The following is a 24940-nucleotide window of genomic DNA, read 5'->3' as shown; positions in this document are numbered from 1 at the left end:
ACTCTAGAATAAACTTCACAAAGAATACAATGGCTGCATGCTTCGTATAAAAGATGGAAAGAGACTTAGTATTCACCTAAGCAGAGAATTCTACACTTTAATACTGTACGCAAAGATAATTCTCCTTTGTAATTTCTAAGTCTGCTTATAACCCTACCTCTTCTCATAAGTGTGGCAGGGTATAAGCAAGTTAAATATTATGAAAAGGTGTTATAAAAATTACTGTCTCAATTGTATTCCCCCAGCTCTCTTATGACTCATGGTGACAGTCTGCTTATCTTCTATCAGGTACATTATATCTCTTTGTTCCATTAACAATTTACAGTTTATAGAATGAACTAATCTTTGCTTAAAAACACAAACCACAACAAAATGACAAGAATTTTTTCTTATCTCTGGCAAACATGAAGCATATATTTCAGAAAGGAATGTCATTTATAAAATGACAGGATCACCAGAAACTGGAAATACACACTGGTGGTTATTCTCTTTTTACACAGAAGGCAACTACATGTGATAAGGGCTTCTGTCAAATTTTGTGATTGATAGTATTCTTGCCTTCATGATCCTTTGCTGTTTTTCTATACCTAAATTCTGAACTTACCTCAGTTTAGAGAAATATGAGTTTCAGTGAACTCAAGATGCTTTTAAGCTCTGGTTGTTTCCTTCCATCACTTACCAATAACTTTGACTGTGATATCAGCCTTATCTTCTCCCACTGGATTCTTAAGTATAACTCTGTATACTCCCTCATCTTCCTTTTCTGCTCCTTCAATGATGAAGACACAATGATCTTCATGCATCTCCACACGAACTCTGCCTTCAGATTCAAACAGAAGCTGTGGACGGTGAAGGTAACAGATAAAGTCATAACAAGTTGTGCCAGGGACAGCCTGATAGGCCTGTATGTGAGCTGGTGGAAAATCTTCAAATTATTGAATATTATAAAAATTATTTAAAAGCTACAATGTATTTCAAGTTCTAGTTGTATATAAGGAGAGAAAACGTAGGCTAAGTGGCTTCAATAAATAACTTTTGGGAAAACTGGTTCTGAAAGTCTATGGTTTTTAAGTTTCATTGCTAGTTATTCACACCCAGTTCAGTTTCAAAGAAGTTACTAAATCCTTCCACAAATTCCTGCTTGGGAGAGCTGTTAGTATCAATGTAAAGAGTTCAATGGATAACAGTTGGGTTCTATACAAATTCATAAGAATTTGCATATTCAAATGTGTAAGCAAACGTTCCTGATCAACAGTGTCTACAGTTGGTATCAAATAACATGGATTTGAACAGTTTCCTTTAAAAAAAAATATGTTTCTTGTAACTGTTAGTGGCATCGGTGTGGTTTCTGTCACTCAAGAATGTCGTATGGGGTTAAGTTTCTACTCTTTTCTGATCTGAGGTCTAAACATAATGACCTCAACTTTGCTGTACATACATTACACAATCGTTTCATCTTTTTGTGCCCATGTATCTTTAGACTTAGAATAAGAACCATTAGAAGGCATACGTGCCTAAATTGTGACTGGTACAGCAGAATCCTAACTGTGGGAAAGGTTTATTGTAGCATAATAAATGTAAAAGATTTTTTACTTTACCAATATATTTATTTATGACAAAAAGGAAACCTGTTGGAAAATGAATTCTCTTTTACCATTCTGCACACACACAGTTCAGTCTCTTGACCCATTGTCGTATTTTCCTGTGTCATGTAAGATCTTGTCCTAGTTTTTTTTCCTCTAGTTATTACTGAATCTCACAGGTTAGTAGGGACAAAAGGGGATAAATATTCACAAATATATTGAAAAGAGCTTTCAAATAACTGCTTTGATTCCTTGTAATCCATCCACCATGTGATGGTGATAAGAAAGAGATTTCCTTGATCAGCATCTTACTCTAAAATTACCCACTTGGTCTCTTGTGCCCATTTGAAGTGTTTGGTAATCACTGTTGTGAGGCAGGGTGTTGGGCCTGATGTGCTGTTCGCTTTGCCAGTTTTAACATCTACTGATTTTAATTTTATTTCCTTCTAAATATGACCAGAAAACACTAAGTATTTTTGTGTGTCTGCTTAAATAATAAAGGACTTACCTTACTATCAGTATTTAAATCACCGCTGATTTCTGAGGGAGTTGTGGAATCATCATTGCTTCGAACAAGGTCAGTTTTCTAGATAAGCAAAGAAACCACAGAAAGTGACTTAAGTCTTAGCAGAGCACTAAAGCTGTTTCTGCGAGAGAGGGGAGAAGAGTCCATAGGTTTGTTATGGGGCTTGAATACAGAGATGTGAGAAAAGTGAAGAGCCAAGTGAGGCAGGAAGCAGATCTAGCAAGGAAAACTGATATGTGAGTAAAAAGCAGAAACAGAAATAGATCTATCAGACTGCAGTGAATTAAGGGAAGAATAAGTCATCAAAACCAAATTCACAGCTTAACAAAGGTGCGTGACATTGCTGCAGTAGAATTGCAACTGACTGTGAATCCGTCTGTGTTCTGTGGCACCAGTTACTCATCTTGTGTGACTACAAAAATAATAATTAGTTCTTTTTGTAACCATGGGGTAGTAAGTTGATGTAAATGTTTTAATGCTCAGAAATACAGTTGTAACACAGCACAGAATGTTTTCTGGAGCTTTTCTACTGTTTGTTTAGGATTTCATTAGTAAATATATGTTATACACCCTTCAGATCAAAACTGGCTTCTTTTACTCATGTGTTGAGGCCTCATGCCCTAGAAATAACACTGTATAGGGATGTCTGATATTCAGTTGTCATTTTACTAGAGAAATTTGTGTATGAGAGTCAAGTTCTCTTAGTTCCCAAAAGAGAGACACAATTCTTTTTGTTTATTTCCATACTAGTTCTGCTTTGCAGAAAGAAGCCCTGTGCTAATGTGCTAACCTGAACAAAGAATGTGGCAGAATCATGAATAAATGAAATTGAGGATATTAATATAGTTGGCAATACTATTTTGTCTATATCTACACCTATGGGAAGTGCAATGATGCTGTAGAATATTATATGATGTATTTCTGTCTTTTCTGCTAGTTCTAGCTCAAGAGCCAGCAGATGGTGAGGGTTGGGGATGTTCTGATATAGCCAGAAAGGAAGATTACTTACTGTTTTGAGTCTAACTTCTAAATTCTTTCTTTGATGTTTTGTAATTACTCTGATAAGGCAAATAGTAAGTGCCCTCTATTTTCATTATATGAAATACAGTTAGCCCAATGGTCTCCTAAGAAGATATTTTCTTCACAGACTGTAGAATTCTTGAGAAAGAAACATTTAAAAAGAAGCTGCCATCTCCAGAACATGTCCATCCTATCAGCTGAAGGTGATGGGGATGACTCATCATTTACTCCTTTTCCTCTGAGGTAGGAAGTGAATAAATGTGTATGGTATCCTACTGTCTGCACATATACACGTCTAATCATATTCTAGTCATATATACTCAACCCTTTCTTTTGGAATGAAAAACTGGCAACAATTCAGAAAAAGGATAGTCCAGAATGACTCTCACAAAAATAGCTAAATCCCCTGCAGCTGTACTGCAGATATTTACTATTTTTTCCTTGAAGTTTAAAAAAAAATAAAGGAGGATAGGATACTTGAGTACTTGTAACTAAGAGTAGGAACTGTAAATCCAATATCTGAGAGAGAAAATAAATTTCCTGTTGTGTCTTTGTTGCCTCAGATTCTGCCAGGTAACACGTTACCTTGTTTACTTTCTGCCAGATGACAGTAGGCGTTGGGTCTCCTGATATGGGAACATCCAATCTCAATTTGTTCCCAGCTACCACGACAATAGTATCAGGGGATTGGCCCAGGCAGTCAAGGTGGATTTTGGGAGGTTCTGTGGCAAAGGCAGAGAAAATAACTTTTAAACATAGTTCAAGTGTTCTGTAATAGGGGAAAAAAAAAGAATATTCATACATTAAATCAAAAAATGAGAAAACACTCCTTCCTTTGCTATTGAATACACGTTTATTTGCATATAAATAATGACTGCTGTTCTTACCTTCTCTTGGTACAAAATCAATCTTGACCTCTGCAGAAAAAAAAGAGGGAAGAGGTATTAGGAGAAATAGATCAGAAAACAGATTTTACTTAACATTTGCCCCCCAAAAGTATTTTTAACTTAATTATTAAAAGCTCATAAGGAATATACATCAACAGATTAGTGTGATAAAGTAGTAAGTTTTAACTAGTATTCTATGTTATTATTACTAGTTATATAGTAGTAATTCTAATTAGTATATATAGTATATAGTATTATTCTAATATACTATGATTAAGCTGGCTCTGTAAAACAACACGATAATAATAATATAAAATAACAGGGAAAAGCAATGTGCCAACATTGAGGTATCAGGAAAGGGATTCTGCACGCTCTTTCCTGAAATAACCATGATTCAAGGCATCATTTTATCCCTCTGGAATTACCATTACATATGCTAAGATAACTTACCCAAAAATTGAAGCTTGGCAGAAAGGTTGTAAGCAAACCCCTGAGGGATGAAGGAATAATCAGCTTCGTCATCTGGTGTTACATCCTCAATAGTTAGCTTATGGATTCTGGAAACATGAAGAAATACATTTCACTCCCTTACTTCTGCAGCAGAACAAGGCTATCTCAAGAGACAAGGTACAGGCTATAAGATATTTATAGACATTACTATTTCTTCTCCTCTTACCTTAGCATCAAGTCAACAGCCACCATGGAAAAACAAGCTAAAAATTGATGCTCCCTCCCTGTATTACTGAAAATTCAAAACAAAATGCAGAAAGGAAGTACCAAGGGAGAGTCTGGTCAAAGTCCTGTTTTGTATTCCTGTCCCCTGAGATAGTAGTCCTGTGACTTGTAATGCAATACCCAAGGATGTACTGCTCTCTGAAGCAAGACTAACCTGCCAATATGGGAGATCTTTATCCTTTCATCTGGGATCACCTCCTTTCCATTTTTCAACCATATTCCTTTCACATTTTCATCAGAAACTTCACACTTGAAGACTGCCTGGTCACGTGCCTTCACTGTCAGGTCCGCAATGCTCTGATAAACTTCCAGTTTTTTCTCTGATATTGTGAGAATAACCAATACACATGTCAACAAATCGGAATAGCTCTGTAAGCAAACTGTTGGTGTGGCTTTACTGAGTAGAAAAGGCTAGGGCTGGGGAAGCTGTTACTGAAAGGGTGAAATATGAAGGGAAATCCATGGCATGTGGGGCTTTAATGAAACTGATAACTAAGCACATGTTATCATCAGAGTATCTGTTACATCCGGCACACAGGTCCGAGTTCTACTTGAGGCACTTATTATCAAACTTTATGCCCTCTGAGTCCTTTTTTTCTCTGGAGTGTGGATTATGCTACTCCTACGCACTATCCTGAAGAAGGTTACCTTCAGCCTGTTTCAGTTTATCAGCTTCTCTAGTTCTGTAATATTACCTAGACGTACCTTGTACAATTAGTTCAGCAACTGATACTCCACCGTTGGTCTTCACGGTGTAGTGTCCACTATCCTCCTTGGTTGTCTCATTAATAATTAGATACTGCCTTTTTCCATCTTTCTTGAATCGGTATTTGAATGTTTCTTCTCGTGTCAGCTCAATTCCATCTTTTTCCCTGCAATGCCAAATAGTGTTAAGTAATATTTCTGTGGTGGGAAGAGAAGAATAAGAGTCAACTCAATGTTACCAGAGATTGGAAGACACAAGATCAATCTTTGTAGCATTTCAAGTTAATGAAAAGGAGGCCACTGTGCAAATGTTAGTGGAACCAGAATGCTTCTAGCTTGACCATTAATTTTCTCTGTGCATGTGACTTCTGGTTCAAGAGCTCATTCACAAAACATTATTTGATTTTTAATATTTATCTGTTATAAATAGAATTAAAGTATGTTAAGTGCTGTAGAAGATACAGGGTTGAAGACGCACTTCACCAGCAGGGAATTTACTGTCTTAAAAGCTGCCATAAGGTTAATAGGGACTTACTGGAAATGTCTTAAAATCTTGATTTTCCTGATGTGGATGATAATTGTTATAAGTTCATGGCTTGTGGGCATCAGTAAAATAAGAAAATTTTAGGGTGGATTTAAATGAATATATATTTTGTAGTCCTTTCCATTCAAGGATGCCACAGTATATTGAATACATTACTAAATTAAGCTTCATCACCCAGCCTGACAGGAAATTTAATTATTGTAATTTCCAATCAGCATGAAGGGAAATGAGCAGAGAGGATTCATGCTGCTTAGTCAAGGTCACACAAAAATACACAAGAAGTTTTAAAGATTTCCTGTTCATAATCCTAAATAACATAAAGAGGCTACAAGAAAATTTGTTTGAAAATTTCTTCAACTTATTCCTTCTGTAGCATTTTATATTCTTCATTATTAATTGAATTTATTTATATTATGTTACTTGAATACTGCTGTGATTTGTAAACAGAGAAGTTTTTCTTTTTGATACTTACTCATATGGAAAAATAAATAGAAAAGATGTTATGCTTTTAACAGAGTAAGAATTTTCTTTCTGTCTCATGTTATTTCCCTTATTTGTTACCAGTGACTGTTCAGCTTAACAAATGAGCTTACAGGATAGAAAAGTGAAATGCTACTTAGGGACTTCTTAAAATACCATAGCTCTAATTTCTAGGTAAATGTATGCAAGAAAACCTTTTGCCCTTGTTAGAGTCTGCTGAAGTAGATCACAAGATCAAAATCTGAGCAGAGATGGGAATCCCATAACTTGATTTAGATGTATCTGCTGGAACTGCATTTCAAAATTCTTACACGTTACTCCCTCCTAACTATTTTTCACAGCTATTGGAACTTCTAGTTGGTTTAGAAAAATGCTGGCCTCCTTTCCAGATCACAGGAATACAACACTAGTAAGGGAGGAAACAGTGGATGCCTATAACAACCACACAGAACACAGCACTTCGTGTTATGTGAGGATAATGTTTCCTCTGCTTGCTGAGCGGTGAGAGTCTGAAGTCATATGCAAGATGCTCTCCTAAGGCTGATATTCTCATTCATGCAGACTGGTTTTGGAACAAGTGTTACAGTGCAATGTGTAAACTTTTGCTGAACTTCTAAGAATGGACTGTAATCCAGAAGTTCAACACATTGGCAAAACCAGGCAAATGCACTTCGGCTAGTGATCAAAAGCTGAACATCTAAATTTTATTTTTGGTAATGTATTTTGACATGTGGCTCATGAAAGATATCTGAATGTTCTATTCAGCCACTGGTAAGAAAGAGATCTCTTAATATCTTATCTAAATAATGAAAATAGATTATTTGCAATGTGCAGTGTCTGCAAATCCCAGGAAGGGAATAGTATGTTTAACTTGTGTTTGTTTTACTGACTAGCAGATTGCTGATACTGTGCATGAATAGACTGTTTGCAGAGGGGTTTACTAACAAATAGCGGGGTGATAAAACTCTAAATATCAAAAAAGAACTCCCACGTATCATTTGGCTTAAATAATGCTGCAGTGAAAAACCTCTTACAAAGTAATATCACAGGTCTTCCTTTGGTAACTGGATCAATGAAGTTGAAGAGTCAGTCAATGTAAATGTTTAAGTGCAGGATTTTATAGGAATACGGGTTTAAAGACCACTGAAGGTCATCTGGTCCAGCCTGACACTTGATGCAGAACTAATACATCATGGTTTAGTCTATCCAAGTCCTGAGCATCTGCAAGATCTAATATCTGTTCTCAGCTTTGCCACTCAAGACCTCTTTTCTTTGTCTGGAAATGCTTTCCTATTTCCTATTTAGATTCTAAGGATAAGGCTCTGGAACGAGTCCAGAGAAGAGCAACAAAGCTGGTGAAGGGGCTGGAGAACAGGCCTTATGAGGAGCGGCTGAGAGAGCTGGGGTTGTTTAGCCTGGAGAAGAGGAGGCTGAGGGGTGACCTCATTGCTCTCTACAACTACCTGAAAGGACATTGTAGAGAGGAGGGTGCTGGCCTCTTCTTCCAAGTGACAGGGGACAGGACAAGAGGGAATGGCCTCAAGCTCCGCCAGGGGAGGTTTAGGCTAGACGTTAGGAAAAAATTCTTTACAGAAAGGGTCATTGGGCACTGGAACAGGCTGCCCAGGGAGGGGGTTGAGTCACCTTCCCTGGAGGTGTTTAAGGCACGGGTGGATGAGGTGCTGAGGGATATGGTTTAGTGTTTGAAGGGAATGGTTGGACTCGATGATCCGGTGGGTCTCTTCCAACCTGGTTATTCTGTGATTCTGTGATAAGCTGGTTAACATCATCTGAGGTATTACTGATATGGGTACTATGTGATAATGGGAAGTCACAAAATTATTGTTATTATTACATTACTATAGCTTGGTTTACTTCAGAGCCGATAAGACTATGCGTTCAGCATTCCATTTTCCAGATGGAAAAATCTGGTCAAAACTATTTTATTACACCTTATTCTTCAAGAATTATATTTTTTCCAAGACCATCTGAAGTTTAGAAATAACTAATCCACGGTACTGTATAATAATAACAAATCCTTTCCTGGAGATCAAGAGAACATTCTTTCCTTATTACTATGAACAGACCCACATAATGAGTTCCCCAAGCCCTGGTCTGATGCCCATGCCTAAGAGGCTGTAAGCCTTATTTCTGTCCTGTATAAGTCACATAATTGCTTTTGCTCATGCGCTTATGATTTCATATTCCATGTTTAAAGGTTGCAGGAGTTATAACAGGTGCCCTGAGTTAGTGCCTGTTACTTGGCTTAAGCTACTGGGCTTTTCTCTAATGAGCCATAAAACTGGAACTTTCTCTGTACAGTGTTTCATGTTTTCCCTGGAGACTTCTCTCCATTGTCCAAAATGCTCCCTTCATTTGCAAAGAGCAATGACTGAATCTCGCATAATAAAAATGGTAAAATAGATATCCAAGAGCTCAGTTTTCTGTTGCTATGACTTGAAATGTTTCTCTGACCATTTGCTGCAAGTCAGGCTGAGACAGCTGCTGATTTGGCCTTGTCACACCAAATGCCCATCCCACAGAAACCAGCTCTGCAAGATGTATGGGAGTTGTTCAAAGGCATAGGATCAAAGTGTGGCAGCTGCACTGTGCTCTGAAAGCAACAGATCTGATTGTCCCCATCTTTTGTGATCAGGCATCTGTAAGCAGTTCCTGAACAATAGCATGTGTGTGCCTGTGCATGTGGTTTTAATAGTGTAATGCACACACTGTACTAGCTTTTGGGCTCTATTTAAATTCTCAGTTTCTTCCTTTGGGAGAGCAGATGAGTGGTTGGCACTTCGCAGGAATGTAATGGGCATTATGGGAACGGTTGATAACCACATGCTTGAAGCTGTTAACAAGCTCAAGAGAATTTCATCTTGTAGAGAAATGAAGTGAGAACAGTGTGCGTAATACCTGGTATGTGAACACTGCCTGCTGTGCCCACCCAAGCAGCATGAATCTTACAGCTTCCGCTCAGGTGGAATGCCCAGTAAAATGAACTCTATGGTCTAAATATTTGTCATCTTAATCCTGCTCTCTGCGTAGGCATAATGACCAGCTTTGAAGGATCACTACAACAGACAGTGTCTCAATAGACACTAACTGTTTACCTAAGAAAAAGTACTTAAAAACCCCCAAACCCTTCACTGCAGTCGGGGAGACCAGAGGATTCTATAATGTATAGCAAATTCATCACAGTACAGATCTGATTAGTCTGGGCAATAGTTAGACATCATTTTCATGTGTTTGGAAAACTTTAAAGCTAATGGTTTGGTACAGCTGGTAGCATCTTGTAAACACTGCACAAGAAATTCCAGAAACACTATAAAATATCTATATTTAATTTGTTTTCTGCCATCTACTGGCCTCTTGGTTCCTCCTCTGTGTTTGACGTATAGGAGGAGGATCAATCTTCTCCTGGAAACAATTACGTAGGATGCTTTCTTCCTTTTTATTATACAGCTCTTGTCCCCAAATGCTGGTCCTAGAACATCCTATGGAAGAATATTGTTCCCCTCCTCCCCCTTTTTCTATTCTCTTACCATTTCACTGTAGCTCCTTCCTCAGACACTTCACACTCAAACTCCACTCTCTCTCCAACCATCACCATCTGGTCCTCCAGTGGGCGAGTGATCAGAATTGGAGGTTCTGGAAATGAAAAACACTTCTACTAATCCAGTGTCCTGACAGACTGAAGACCAGAGGTAGATTTCACCACTCTGCACTCCTCAGGAAGAGCTGGCCAAATACATGGTGATGCTCTCTGTATTGGAAATTAATGCTTACTGAGCTGGATCACCTTAGCAATGTTATCAAATTAACTTTCGGTTTTTGCTTCACAAGACAGAATACAGACACAAAATTAATCAGTTTTCATATATATTCTGAAATTCTAAACCAGAGGAAGCGTTAGTTTTTTTATAGTACTTGATCTGCTGGTAGAGCTTGAGGCATGTGTTTATCTTGAACGGAATAAAATTTTTAAAGTAGGTTTCTAGCCCTATTGTTGAGAAGTATATCACTTTCCAAATGAGAATTAATGGCAATTATTACTACGGTGTTTCCTGTACTTTCTTAGTTGCAGCGATAGGGAGAATTTTCCTTCATTTAACTGGAAGAGAAATAGCTACTTCAATACATGTCAGTATTTGTATGCATATTTGAGAATTTCCTTTCTTGCAGGATTAAGTAATCAGAAGGTAGAGAAGGTGGCAGTAATTCACTGCTAAATGCTAGGGAAGATCTCTCCTTTAACTACCATTGTTCACCTTTTACAAATAATTCCGTGAAGCTCTTCTCCTCCCCTACCACACATTCGTATGCTGCATCATCAGCCAGAGAGCAGTGGTTTATGGTTAGTATTCTCTTGGTCCCAACAGACTCAAAAATGTATCTGAAAAGAGAATAAAAATGTAATTATCAGAGAGCAACTCTTTTGGACTCAGTTGTGTCTTCCCTTGCCTGGCAGAGGAAAAAAGTTCCTACTTTTCCTACTTTTTTTTTCTGACACCAGTGGCAAGATTTCTTAAGACTCAAGCCCTATATCCCTGTCTCAGCGACAGCAGCAGTATTTGAAAAACTAGCTTAGGAAATTATAGAGAAATCTTCATACAAGCATGAGACATACAAACTCCTCTGAATGGTGTTGGATGCTTTTCTAACACCTAGCCACGTGACAAACTTGACCATCATTAAAAATGCCTTGTCATGGCTTCAGAACAAAATCACAGGAAATCAGTTTTGCACACAAGCTACACTGAATTATATCCATTCAACGAGAAAGAAATTTTGAACCCTAGATACACACATAAAGATCAGAATATAATCTGAGGACTTACTTGCTAAGTAGGTAGATATAAGCATCCATTTCCACGTGTAGATATAGAGAGAAGAGGAAAGAAGAAGAAACAGTCATGAGAACAGTGAACTGACCCTGAGCCAAAACACTATGTAGATTCTTTCTCATCTCCTATTTCTCCCTATTTTATTCCTTACTTTTTAAGAAAATCTAGATTTTTCCACTTTGTCCAGGCTGTAGCCGATACCTTTCCTCTGTTTCTCATTTACCTGCCGCTTACTTGGATTTCCTGTCCATTCTTCAGCCATTTTACATCAGCATCAGGATCAGCAACTTCAACCATTAATTTAATCTTCTGTCCTTTGTCCACTTGGTAAGCTGGATCCAGTTTCTTGAGGAATGCTAAGATGAAGAATGATTTTAAAAACTCAGTACTATCAATTTTTATACTTAACATTTTTGGGTTTTGCATTTTATGTCAGGAAAGTAAATCTTTATTCCCTTTCCTGTCATTTACCATCATCCTAAACCTTCCTTGCTTTCTGCATCCCTGTTTGTATTTTTACTGTTTCTCTGTTCTGTTTTCTGTTATTCCCTAACATAGTGTGAAAAGCATATGATATAAACTAAAATAAGCAAAGTCGAATGTTCTTAATCAGATGTGAGTATATATTTCAACGCAGAGTTACAGCTACATCTGCCCATGCAGGTAAATGATACTAATGAACTACAGCTTGCCTTCTCTGTGTCAGACTTTCAAAACAAATTAGTTAAAATTAGGTAATTAGTACTTCACAAGACTAGAAACTACTCAAGAATTCCAAATATATCATCCCAACGGAGATGAAATTTTTTAAATGTATCACTGACACCTGACCGGTTTTGGGGCTGAAGGAATGGAGGTTGTTGTAGCTTTATGTTCAGGGAAAGATAAAGGGCAGAGCAGAAGAAACCACTAAAATGAGCCAGTTCAGAATATCCAGAGTTTCAGAACAAGGTAGCTTGGGCATAGCTTTAATTTTTGGTAATCATTATTTCACATGTAAAGACTGTGTAACAACTGGGATAGGAAACTCCTCTTTCTTATGCTCTTGTGCCTGGCTGCTGTTCATCTCAAGTTAAGGTGATGAACTCACAAAGTAGATATGGCTACATATTTAGAATAAATACAGCTCACCAACCTGTACTCTTTTTCTCTTCTTTCTTTATGCGTTTGAGGCGTTTCAGCATCCCACGCAAATCAGTGATACCATACTGAAAAGCAATTTTCTCATATTCAGAAGGAGGAGCTTTCCTCAGGATTTCCCAGACATCAATATCAGCCTGTGATTCAGATTTTGCTTCACCTCTGCAGAAAGGGATTAGAGTATCTGAATGCCACTATTGAGAGGATTTGAAAACAGGCATAGGCTTGGCAAGCTGCATATTGGCTTGATGAAGCTATCTCTTAATAAAGAATTCTATAATATAACTTTTTACTATATTATTAGCCAAAATAATAAAATAAACCTGGTGACTAGTTTTACTTCCCTTTATATATACAGTGATTAAAATATGATTACTGTCCTGAAAGTTTTAGTTTCTAATAGCCAAAACAAATAAATATTAACTTCCCTAAGCAGTGGAAACACAAGGAGGCTTATTTTACAATGATGATTGTATACAAAACATGTAGTAAAGCAAGGAATAGAACTAATATACCAAGAACCCCTTATAAACAAGGCAGTTGGTGTATGTTAATAAGAAGCAAGTCCTTTTCTACTCAGGGTGAGTTTTTTTCTCTTCACTAAAATAAATCACAAATTATTAAAATATTTGTTGTCCATTGTAAAGACAATTACTGGAGGTAGTACTCTATAAAACATAAAGACACAGAGAGGTGAGTTGTGGCAAACAAGACAATATTTTATATTGACTATTTTATAGTTTAACCAAAGAACTAGTGATTATGGTAGAATTAATGCTTGGTTTAGCAAAACAAAGTGAAAATTTTGTTGTCTGGCTGTGGGAAAGGCATTATTCATCTGTCATTGTATTTTTTCTTTAAAAGATCATAAATAGAAAAAAGAAATTGGTATAACCTTACCGATTTACTGAGCGCAAGAAGCTGCTGTACTCCAGAACAATGCAGACAATGGTTTGGAAAGACATGCAGCATCCCAATGGGCAAGAAAGAGGGATTTTGTTAATACAGAGTCATGAATGTCATCTTCATCTTTAGCAGAACATGCCTACGCTTCAGCAGCAGGGAGATGAAGGAGCTCATGCAAAAGCTCTGAAATAGGCTCTTCACTATTGAAGTCAAACTTGTTCCCATACTTTGTACAGTTCCACTCTGCAATTTATTTTATAATTGTAATAAATTCTGAATATTCCTAATTATGGCTGATCACCTTATAAGGAAACAAATAGCTCTGCTTTACCTTGATGTTACCGAGTTTTTGCCTGTCACTGTTTGCATTTTGGTAAACAAAAAAAAGGATGAAAGAAGTAATATGTCCTTAAAAATTTCTTTAGACAAAGGAATTTCTTGTGGCTGTTGTTTCTGATATCATTGTGTCCAAGCAGATTCCAGTGCAGCAGAACACACCCTTATAATGAAGCCATGTTTGATGGTAAAACCCAACAAGCAGACAAGTTATGCAGCAGGTAATGCAGAGAAAAGTGGAGGATTCTTTAGTCCCATTAGTCTCTGAGAAACATTGCTACTTAAAAAGCATGACTGTAGTCAGTCTTAACGGCAGGTATATCCAAACATTTCTGATACTAATTTTATTGCCCCTAAAAAGACTTGCTCATAATGAGAATGCTATGTTTATTAATGTACTGCAGTCCTGGCTTGCGGTTTCCAGCACCTTTATGGCTCTTAAACAGAATCAAAGAAGATTTCAGCTCAGTGAGTTTGAGCTGAAATATGCTATGCAATATTTTATATCTTTGGAGTGGTTTAGCACTCACTAAGCACTAAGCCTTTGCTAGCACTCATTGAATTGATAGGTACATCTGAAGTCTGGATGCCTTGTGATAAGCGCAGCCTTCAGAGTATTGGTTTTGTCATAAAAGTGCATCAACATCTCCCACAAGTTTTATTAGGAATATTCTTTGTATATCTACCAATTAGTTTGGGGCAGGTTTGTAGTTTTGCCTAGTGGAAGGCAAATAAATTGAACTAAGTTACCAAATAGACCAAGAGGGTTTTTTAACATAAGCAGTTCTTGGGCTGGTTGCTCCAATCATATGAATGAGCAAATTTAAAATATTTCTAAATACACATAAATTAGACTAGATATACAAGTACATAAAACTAGGAATATTTAATATTTCTAAGATGTGCTGAGTTCTTTGAGCTAGGACAATTGATTTTCTGTGGAGCAAAGTGTATCTCAAAAGGAGATATAAATTCATAGGAAACAAGAAAGACTTAACAGATTAAAATGTTACTATTTTCCCTCAGCATTATATATATATTGGTGGTCACTCTGTCTATCTGCCTGTCTCTCTGTTAATCTGTATACACTCCTTTATCTGAAAATTTGCAGGTACTTTTATTCATGGAGGTTTAAAAAGTATTTTGTGGGGGTTATCTTTAAATACATCGTAAGAAAAAAAATCTTCCAATTTGGAAGCAAGTCTACAGTCTAGTATATCTCACTATTGAAAAGACTTTCTTAATTTTTATTTTAGCTTTTCCATTACTCAGTGTCATCCCATTGTTATATCTGGCAATACAGTTCTTGTGCGTGCAAGCTGAAATACGAGAGATTTGATCATAAGTAAGTGTTTAATCTTCTTGGAAATACTAATATTTCCTAATTATAGGTTGTAAGCTGCATGGAAAATGGTAGTAAAAGCTAAAGGTTGTAATTTGTGTAGCCAAATTTAATTGGGTTGTGAAAAAGAAAAAAAAAATCTCTTTCTTTGCCTCTGAGCAAAGATTTCCTCATTCTTGTACACCTTTTCATCATTTCGTATTTGTTAATACATTCTCTTTGATCCTGTAAAGACACAGAGTTTCCACCGTTAGGCTGTACTCTTCCACTACCAACAGGAACTAATCAAAGTACAAAAAGTAATAGAGCACTTGGACTCCTGAAGTTTCTCCCACCCTTTTGTTACTCCCTCTGATGTTGGGGATCCTTCTTTAAAGTGATCACTTCATAGGATAACTATGCACTTGAGGGCATTAAGATGTAGCTTAGTGAACCTGCTGTAAGCGGAATATGCAGCTGATATATTTTAGTCACATGGGGAGGGGTTAAAAATAGTTTTGTACAGCTCAGAGATGGTTCCTTCCTATCCCATTACTGTCAACTGATTGGACCCTGTCAGCTGTCACCTCCTTCAAGGTCTGTGCTCGCTATCCCATTTAATAGTTCTGTGACAGCTGTTCCTTTTGCTCTTCCCAATGACCTCTCCTTGGCCCATGAAATCTGTATGTCAACACTAGTTAATTAAATTACAGTGATAGGATATACAGTGTTAAATGAAAATCTTTATTATAGTGGGAATGTTCATTACCTCTGGATTGAGGCGCACTTGTAATTTATGTGGGATAAAGCAAAATGGGTAAAAGAATAATGTTCAGTTCTATTTGAATCTGCATAATGATGGTCCCTTTTTCTATTCTATTTCAAAGAAGAATACTTTCCTTCCATAAGGAGTTTTCATTAATAGAGGCATGGTCTTCAACCTGCGGTGTGTGAAGCCTGAAGGATCCAAAAATTACCTCTGAAGTGGCTATGAAAAACAACTAGGAGCAGTGAATTTATCAATATCCTAAAATTCACAGAACAGAGATTTGTAAGCTAAGAGAGGTCAAAACCACTGAGAAAATGCAATGAAATATATAAGCTTCTTTTAATGAATTATATTTCTAGTCTAACAAAATATGAACAGTTAGATGAACAAGTTGAGCATTTTTTAAATACTGGTGGGTTTTGCTATTTTTAGAGTTCTATGACTGCTCAAAACTAATTACGAAAGCAGAAAGGAAAGGCATTATGAGAAGGCCTCCATAGTACTTAGCACTTCATTCCAGCTGGAGTCACTGTACAAAATGATGCAAATATTTTAATGTTGATCTCCATTTATTTGAAATTTTTAAAAAGAGATCAAGAATTCTTTTTTTGCCTTATGTTTTTTATGGAAATTAGGACATGTACAACTACCCTATTCAAGCTCCCAAGCCTGTTAATTTTTAATAATTGCCATTAATCAGAAAGCATAGTTTCTCTAGTTTAGACTTGCAAAAAAAAATTCTAATGCATTTTTTGATTCAGGCTTCTGTAGGGTTCATGATGAAACAAGAAACTTTGATATCAATGTCAGCTATAGAAAGTTTTACAGGTGTGATTTCTGTCTCATCTAGCTGGTCCTGTTGAGAGTTCTGGTTGTAGTGTTATTGCAAGGCCAGAATTCACATCTAGTTGGATACATTGCGTATTGTATAATGCAGGGATTTGTATACCTACGTGACCTTGTTTGGCTTACTGAAATCCAGGGTGTGAAGCTCGATTGAAGACGACCCTGCAGGCCCAGGGAGGTTCCTCTCCCTCTGTACTCGGCCCTGGCGGAGCTTGAGGCCCTTCCCTCTCGTCCTGTCCCTTGGGAGAAGAGCCCAGCTCCCTCCTCTCCACAACCTCCCCTCACATAGTTGTAGAGAGCAATGAGGTCTCCTTTCAGCCCCCTCTTCTCCAGGCTAAATGCCCCCAGCTCTCTCAGCCACTCCTCTTGTTCTCCAGCCCCTTCCCTAGCTTCGTTTCTCTAATCTGGACTCACTCCAGAGCCTCAACATCCTTCTTGTGGTGAGGGGCCCAGAACTGAACATGGGATTCGAGGAGTGGTCTCACCAGTGACGAGTACAGAGGGAGAAGAACCTCCCTGGACCTCCTGGTCACCTGTTTCTGATCCAAGCCAAGATGCCACAAGGGACAGGATGAGAGGGAATGACCTCAAGCTCCACCAGGGGAGGTTCAGGCTTGACATCAGGGAAATATTTTTCATGGAAAGGGTCATTGGGCACTGGAACAGGCTGCCCAGGGAGGTGGTTGAGTCACCTTCCCTGGAGGTGTATAAAGGATGGGTGGATGAGGTGCTGAGGGACATGGTTTAGTAATTGATAGGAACGGTTGGACTCGATGATCCAGTGGGTCTTTTCCAACCTAATGATTCTATAAGTTAACCTGAGCAAAATATGAGGCTGTTGTAGCTTTATTGCCTTCCATGACCAAGCTACTTTGTATCTCTGCATGAACCTGTTCTCTTTGTGAAGATAAAGCACTTCTAATGAATTGCAATACCAATACCTGAGCAGAGACTGGACACAGATTTACAGCATCGTTTACCCAAATAGTTGACTGTGAAAACTTAAACTGAGTAAGTTTAGATTTGCAAAAAATTAGTGTAGTGACAAGTACTCATAGTAACCTCATGGGCTGGAAAGACAGAGTGATCACCCAGGGGTAGTAAACAGAAAGAAGCATACTTGGAGTAATGGGATGACAATGAGAAATGTAAACTTTACTTGGAATAAAAAACAATGTTTTGTAACAGAGAAGCCTGTGTATTTACGGAGTAAGTGACCTGAGCAACATGTTCCCTTAACATGTTTAAGGATGGATGGAACAAAACTTCAGCATATATTTGATAGGCACCAGCAGGCGTATTATGCAAGTAATTTTTCTGATTCTAATTTCTATGACAACAGGAATTTAAAGCAGCAGGTTATTGAGAAAATCTGAAAATTAAAGAACAATTTAGAACTACTTATAAAAGAAAACAAAAAGACATACAGAGAAATACATTGATTTGTATTGAATAGTTCACCCTTAACTTCTACTACCTGTTTAAAAGCACTTTTGTCTCAGAAACTGGCACCTGATAGTTTTATTTCTTTCTCTCTACTTTGTGTCACACTCTACATGTAAGAATAATAAAGATGCATGCATTATTTCAAAGCAAATAGTTCTTATATTTAGCCTGACCCATGCATTTACAATGAAATGAATCATAAATCTTACTCTCTGTTGGCAGTAGTGGAATCCAAAACATCCAGATTAAGGTGGTGGTAAAAAGAGAAAAACATAAGTAGACAGGTTATGAAAACAGATGTGACAAGCAAGGATGAGAATGGGAGAAAAATTTCCACGAAAAAGGTGAAGGTAAAAATAAGAAATAAGAATTAGAATCAGAAGAGTAAAAAACATTTGCATAAAATTAATACTAAATAGATTATCTTTTTATATATATCAGATAAACAGCTATATAATACTTGAATATTGTGTTCAGTTCTGGGCCCCTCACCACAAGGAGGATGTTGAGGCTCTAGAACGAGTCCAGAGAAGAGCAACAAAGCTGGTGAGGGGGCTGGAGAACAAGTTTTATGAGGAGCGTCTGAGAGAGCTAGGGTTGTTTAGCCTGGAGAAGAGGAGGCTGAGGGGAGACCTTATTGCTCTCTACAAGTACCTGAAAGGAGGTTGTGGAGAGGAGGGAGCTAGCCTCTCCTCCCAAGTGACAGGGGACAGGACAAGAAGAAATGGCCTCAAGCTCCGCAGGGGAGGTTTAGGCTGGACGTTAGGAAAAAGTTTTTCACAGAAAGGGTCATTGGGCACTGGAACAGGCTGCCCAGGGAGGGGGTTGAGTCACCTTCCCTGGAGGTGTTTAAGGCATGGGTGGACCAGGTGCTAAGGGGCATGGTTTAGTGTTTGGTAGGAATGGTTGGACTCGATGATCTGGTGGGTCTCTTCCAACCTGGTTATTTTATGATTCTATGATAATGCATAATGCATAGTTGTATAGTGTCATAGTAACCTTCAGATATCTAATAAAAAGATTTGTCCTCCCAGCTCTCTGCTGCAAGGTATTTGGGATATTTAGGGCAGAAAACTCTCAGTAACTCCGTAGTATAGACAGGTATTGTAAATTGTTGTTGTGTTTTGAAATTTTTAATGAAAAGTACTAGTGGAAGCGTGTAATTACTTACATTCCAGCCTTTTCTATCTAGGGGAAGATCAATCTTTTTTTTCCCCCCTCCGCTATAAACTTGGCAAAAATGCAGCAAATGCTGAGTATTTGAGGAAATTGCTGTAATCAACTGTCATCCTTTTTTATGAGTTAGAGCTGCTTTAGGAAAACTAAAAGGATTCTGAATTTACATAACTTCCCCTTATTCTAGTTTTAGTGTTTTTGGAGTCAGTCGTTCAGGAGGAGCTGGTTACTTTATTTCTCTAGGCCTATGCATTTTTTTTTACTCACCTCTTTTTCAGCAAGGCACTAAAATTAAACTCTCCACCTTCTTCATGTCCCTCGGTACTATATAGTAACAGAAAACCACAATTAGTTTCAGAAGAAATTATGAGAATCTTGTGAGACAGTATCATTATGCAGGTGATGTGATTTTGTTTGGAAGTAGTTGATGGGGTTAGAATGATTTGGAATGAGCACAGATATGGAAGGTGACTTAATAAGGCTCTTTGTCCAGATTGATCTTCATATAGGTTTAAGAAATATATGTAATTAACATATATTCTATACTGATTATGGATGAGGTTCTGCAGGGTTTAATTTGGTGTTCATATTGATCTGGAATGTATTCATTATCATAAAGATATTGCAGAAGATTTTCTTCAGAATCCTTTGTGCTTTTGGAAAGCTGTATCTTCAGGAATGTGGATATTGTTTACAGAGTGGGGCAGTATTTAACCAACCATTTTGTGGAACTTCTTTCAGTCTTAAATAGTTTTGGGGTTTTGTTTTTTTTTCTTTTAGTATTTTCCCAGCTGTTATTGTTTGTTAAGGCTCTTTGCAATTCCAGAATTCATTATATTGAAAAGAGTGTCACATCATTGGTAGCTGGGAGGTTAAAGGAGGAATTCTGTGATCTGATTTGATTCTGAGATGAGGTCTAATCTGCAGTTGTTCAACAAGCACCGTGGCAAGCTGTGCTGTGATGAACTGATTTGTGAGAATAAGAAGCAACAAGCAGGAGTTGAAGTATAATTCTGCTTCTTACATATGGTGAACTTGGATGGCACGGTGTTGTTTTTGGTGTTTTGAATCTAATGCATTTTAGCTGTGCTTATGAACAATTGGAGTAAAGATCTACTCTGAAAACTTATCATAAGGTCACTAAAATCACTTCTTGGGGTTTACTTCCTAAAAAAAAATCACTTCAGGGTTTTGATATCAAAGTATTGGGAGTTACAGGGGTGTTCCTGACTATTTATTATTCAACTTAGCAAAATGGTCTTTTATGCATTCAGACAGGGTTTAGAAAGTCAAAATGGATTTTCTTAATCTCAGTCAGTCCCCCATCATCAGTGTTCAGCTGCTCCTTGATGTCTATGTTGTCTTGAGTATAAGAACATGCTGATGCCATCTCACAGCATTTGTGCTCTTCCAGCAGCAACACCTTATATTTAATTATTGTTTTATACATTGAAATTATTCCTTTCGGTTTTTCTGGTGGTAGTGGTAGCCCATAGTGCTGTCTCTGTCCATACACTACTGCTTCAGAGAAAATCAGTCTGTCTGTAGAAGTGTGAACCAGGATGTCAGGAAAACTCAGTACTGCAAGAACAAATACTTTAAAAAGTAAGAGAACAGCCTCAGCAGATAAATGGCGGCATTTTAACAAAATGGAAGAGAAGTGAGTGCCAGACTTCTTGTGCTGCTTGACAATGCAAGACAGCAATTTTGAATCAGTGTCATTTTGAATATGTTGAGAGAAGAGATCTTTTTATTAAGAAAGCACCGTTTTTACTTTTGTGATTACCTTCAAGATAGTGCAGTACTGAGATTAAGAAAATGCATTTTGACTTTCTAAACCCTGTCTGAATGCAAAAAAAGACCAATTTTCCGGGAATAATGCTCAAACGGAGAAGTGTCTTTTTGACCACTTTTTTCCCTACTTTCAGAAGATTTTTCAGTGTTTGGAGACATAAAGTTTACATAAGAATCACTAGTATAATAACAAATATGAAAAGGGTTTCTTGTGATCAGATGTTCAGGAATCAGAATTTACAGCTGGGAGAAGAACTAGTCACCTTATTGTTTCCCAGGTGGTACTTACATGAGATTTTCAGGAAAGCCTGCCAATCAATAATTAGCTTTTCAGAAGAATGAGGCCCTAATAATTGTTTTAACATGCATAGAGTTAAGTCTAATGACAGAGTTCCTGTTTTCATTGTGGTAGAAGATATTGGGCCAAAAGGGATAGGATGGGAAATATAATAATACAAGGATGAAGAATGTGCCAGGAAACAACAGATTTTCATGTACATGTGTGTTGGTACATTTCTGTGAGCAGTGGCAATTCCAGTCAGGATGTGCTCAGGAGAGGGGAAAATATGTAAAACAGAGGGAGCAGATGTGCGTATAATCTGAAGTTACATTTTTCTTCTAACAATGGTGAAAAGATGCCACTTGCCAAGCACATACCTTTTCTGTTCATGAATCTGCCTTTCACTGAACTATCAAACTACTCTTTTCATTATTTATACTCATCTTACATGTCTACTTACTTGTATATATTTGTCTCAAATAAATACTGCATACTATTAACAATGATTTATTTGTAATTGAAGATGCAGCTACTTTGGGTGGGACGTGTGTTTTTGTTTTTGTTTTCTTTTCCTTAGAAGAGAGAGGCAGTTTGTTGTTAGACTTGAATTCGTCTCCTGACACAGACAGTGGCTACCTGAGGAAGGCTGAAGTCATCCGTCTCCCCGCTCCTGCCAGGCTCCTGAGTGAGGTATCAAAGACAAAACTTCAGTTTTAAACAATTTGGTTAAAAATTTGGCTACCTTTTTGTAGAAGAAACTGAACAACCTGAAATGGTTCACACTGCGCTCACTTTGAACTGATTCTAAATTCTTCTAGTTGTGCTAATAAGAAGAGAAACTTTTGAAACTTAATTTCACTGCAACCAAATAACACAGTGCAGCTATGTGCTGAATGTGGGGCTGATCAGCTACCTATGGGTGGATTTGACTGTAGATAAATTCTGCAAACCTTTTCTAGTTCTTTGTTCTTTGTTAAACTACCTCCCCGTCTCCCCAGTATAAAAATAGCACTTATAGGGAAAAGCTCAGGGAGGTGTTATCAATGGTTTGTGTCCTAAGTCAGAAAAATTGACATTTGTTGGAATGGTTTTGATCTAGTAAGTTTGCAAAAATATGTAAAAACTATAACAGAAACTGGATTACACAAAGGAAGAAGAAATACTCAACAGTGAAAAAACTCATGTTAATGTCTGAGTAATAAAAAAGCACAATTTTGCAAATTTTACTAAGAGAATGAAACACTATTCCGTTAAGTCATATATCAATTCAGACAGTGTTACATATGTGGGGAGAATAGCCTTTTCAGTATCAGTACAATACCTTGCAATCTTTAATAGGCAGACCTGCACATATCTGAGTTTGTACACAGACACTTATAGTACCATCATCTTCATTCAAGTAATACAATTTTAAAACTTGAAAACAAATACAATCAAAAGGCTTGTATTAATGTTATTGGTGGTATGCTCCTTACAGAGCTCACTTCTTTGTTTAGCAAATGTTTATATTAAGACACATAGTTAGTACCTCAGCCACACAAAATTAAGGCTAGGCACTATGCAGAATCTTTTCCTTTTCTGTTGGTCTATGTCTGGAGTACTCTTTACAGATCTTGGAAAAAAAGTGCTGAACTTCTTGGTAGAATTACACACATTATCAGTTATGTAATGGAATATAAGCATGATTATTGTGCTAGAACAAAGTCTAAAATCTCTCAGATTATTTCTAAGAGTTACGTAGTATTTTAATGCTAGAAATATTTTCTTAATATAAATAATTGCTTAATAGATTTCTCTGTGCTTGTTTGTACAGCAGCTTTGCTTTTAGTAATTTTTGTCTAGGAAAGTAATCTGATTTCCACATGGAAGTATAACACAAGGTTATACTATACATACTCACATGCGTCGGAATGCAGAGCGAATATCCAAGTCTCCAGTTATAGGTGCTTCTGATGTGACAAAAAAGGATGAACAAGAATAGGGAGGGAAAGTCAAAATAATGCAAAATACAGTGCAATTATAAAGCTTTTCCTGTGCAGAATTTTTTTTTCATAAAGTCATTATACTATAAATTGTGATCAATAACATATTGAAAAACTGAAGCACCATCTTTAAACATGTAGCCTTTACTAATTAGCTTTCAACTTTCAGTATTTCATGCATAACTGAATTCTGTCTCATTCTTCATCATAACCTGCAGCATGATGAACCATCTTATCTCATGTTTGCCAGTTTTCCTGCTGATAAATTTTAGTTTCAATAATGACTTCACAGGGCATGTAAACCTCAATGAGAAAATCTCTGGGTATCAATTGAATATTATTGCTAATAATAATAAATTTTAATCCATGCCGTGAAAGCAAAGGTACGTTCCTGGAAATATGTAGAGGTACACAGAACCTCCATTGAGGATGTTGCATAGAGAGAACCGGATTGCTCTGTTCTAAGCTTCTGTTGATATGAACAGGTGTACTGCTACTATTGGGATAAAAACTGTTCTCAATCACAGCTCCTAAGTCTTTTGAGTCCTGCAGCCAACTAGGGAATCTTCAAAAATAAACGCTGCTGAGTGAGTACCTTCGATAAACTTTTGTCTTTGCATATTAAGGTCCTTGGTTGCAGTCCCATCAACAGAACCACCAAAACAGGAAATGTTGCAAATGCTTAACCCCATGGTCCACACTTATACTGTTTTACCTGAACTCTCCCACACTGGGGGGAAATTGATGTTAAAATGTACTTCCTTTTCAATTGCTGATAAGCTTTTCAGTATAGCAGTTGTGAAGGTGGCATCATGTATTAAGTAAAATGAGTCACCTAATCTTAAAGCAGTTTTACATAACAAGGTGCTTCTGCATTGAATTTATGAGGAAGAAAGTAATTTATAAGTGTCACATGTCCAAAAATTCTCATCTCCCTCTTTTTTTTTCCTTTTCAAGTATTGATCTTTAGCACTGAGTTTTAGCCAAAGTAAGAACAGACCTCTCTTTTATTCCAGTGACATTAAATATTATGAGAGAATGAAGCTGAAATCAGAATAAAGCCAGGGAAAACGTGGGCTGATTTTCATCTTTCTGTATGCTTTCTTTAAGAGCATCACAGGCCTTACTTGAGTGACATCCAGGTGTTGCTTCTGATGCTCTAGATCGCTGCCAACCCATCCCACTCCTCATCTGTGGACCTCTGTAAGTGTGCCTGTAGCTCTGTGGGCCTATATTTCAGATGTATGCTTGCCTAGAAGCCACTATGTACCAGAAAGAATTGTTGGTAGGCATACAGGAAAAAAAAAAAATAAAAGAAAAAACAAGGTGTCAGGAATTAATCTTACCATTGACTGTCAGGTTGAAATTAGAACTATCAAACTTGTCCTTGGTAGACACCTCACACCTATACCCTCCTGCAAAAGTCATGTTTGCTTCTATGATTTCCATTTCAAAGGTGTACACCTAGAGCATATGCCAATGATACAATTCATAAGTTAGAAAATTAAATTATGAAACAGAGAGAGAGAAAAACCACAATATATTAAGTTATGGAGAGAAATAGACAAGGGATATGACCCTTTAGAATTAAGAAACTCCTGAGCATGTAGCTCA

General features: G+C 37.3%; 1 protein-coding gene across 1 annotated transcript in view; it reads right to left on the bottom strand.

The window, feature by feature from the left end:
• Positions 1–24940, bottom strand: part of MYBPC3 (myosin binding protein C3) — a 62629-nt gene that overhangs the window by 24496 nt on the left and 13193 nt on the right. The window contains exons 6-22 of the mRNA XM_069858138.1: positions 24673–24790; positions 23245–23293; positions 21981–22025; positions 19538–19594; positions 13371–13394; positions 12466–12632; positions 11554–11686; positions 11325–11327; positions 10755–10879; positions 10029–10134; positions 5457–5623; positions 4906–5071; positions 4467–4573; positions 4017–4046; positions 3715–3851; positions 2092–2169; positions 680–839 (exon numbers count right to left, since the gene is read on the bottom strand). Coding sequence (XP_069714239.1) covers positions 680–839; positions 2092–2169; positions 3715–3851; positions 4017–4046; positions 4467–4573; positions 4906–5071; positions 5457–5623; positions 10029–10134; positions 10755–10879; positions 11325–11327; positions 11554–11686; positions 12466–12632; positions 13371–13394; positions 19538–19594; positions 21981–22025; positions 23245–23293; positions 24673–24790 — 1672 coding nt within the window. The remainder of the gene's footprint in view (positions 1–679; positions 840–2091; positions 2170–3714; positions 3852–4016; positions 4047–4466; positions 4574–4905; positions 5072–5456; positions 5624–10028; positions 10135–10754; positions 10880–11324; positions 11328–11553; positions 11687–12465; positions 12633–13370; positions 13395–19537; positions 19595–21980; positions 22026–23244; positions 23294–24672; positions 24791–24940) is intronic.

Source organism: Phaenicophaeus curvirostris, chromosome 5 (genome assembly GCF_032191515.1).
Source record: "Phaenicophaeus curvirostris isolate KB17595 chromosome 5, BPBGC_Pcur_1.0, whole genome shotgun sequence".
In the NCBI taxonomy this organism is placed as follows: Eukaryota; Metazoa; Chordata; class Aves; order Cuculiformes; family Cuculidae; genus Phaenicophaeus; species Phaenicophaeus curvirostris.
Note: the sequence above shows the minus strand (reverse complement) of the source record. Positions and strands in the feature narration are given on the sequence as shown.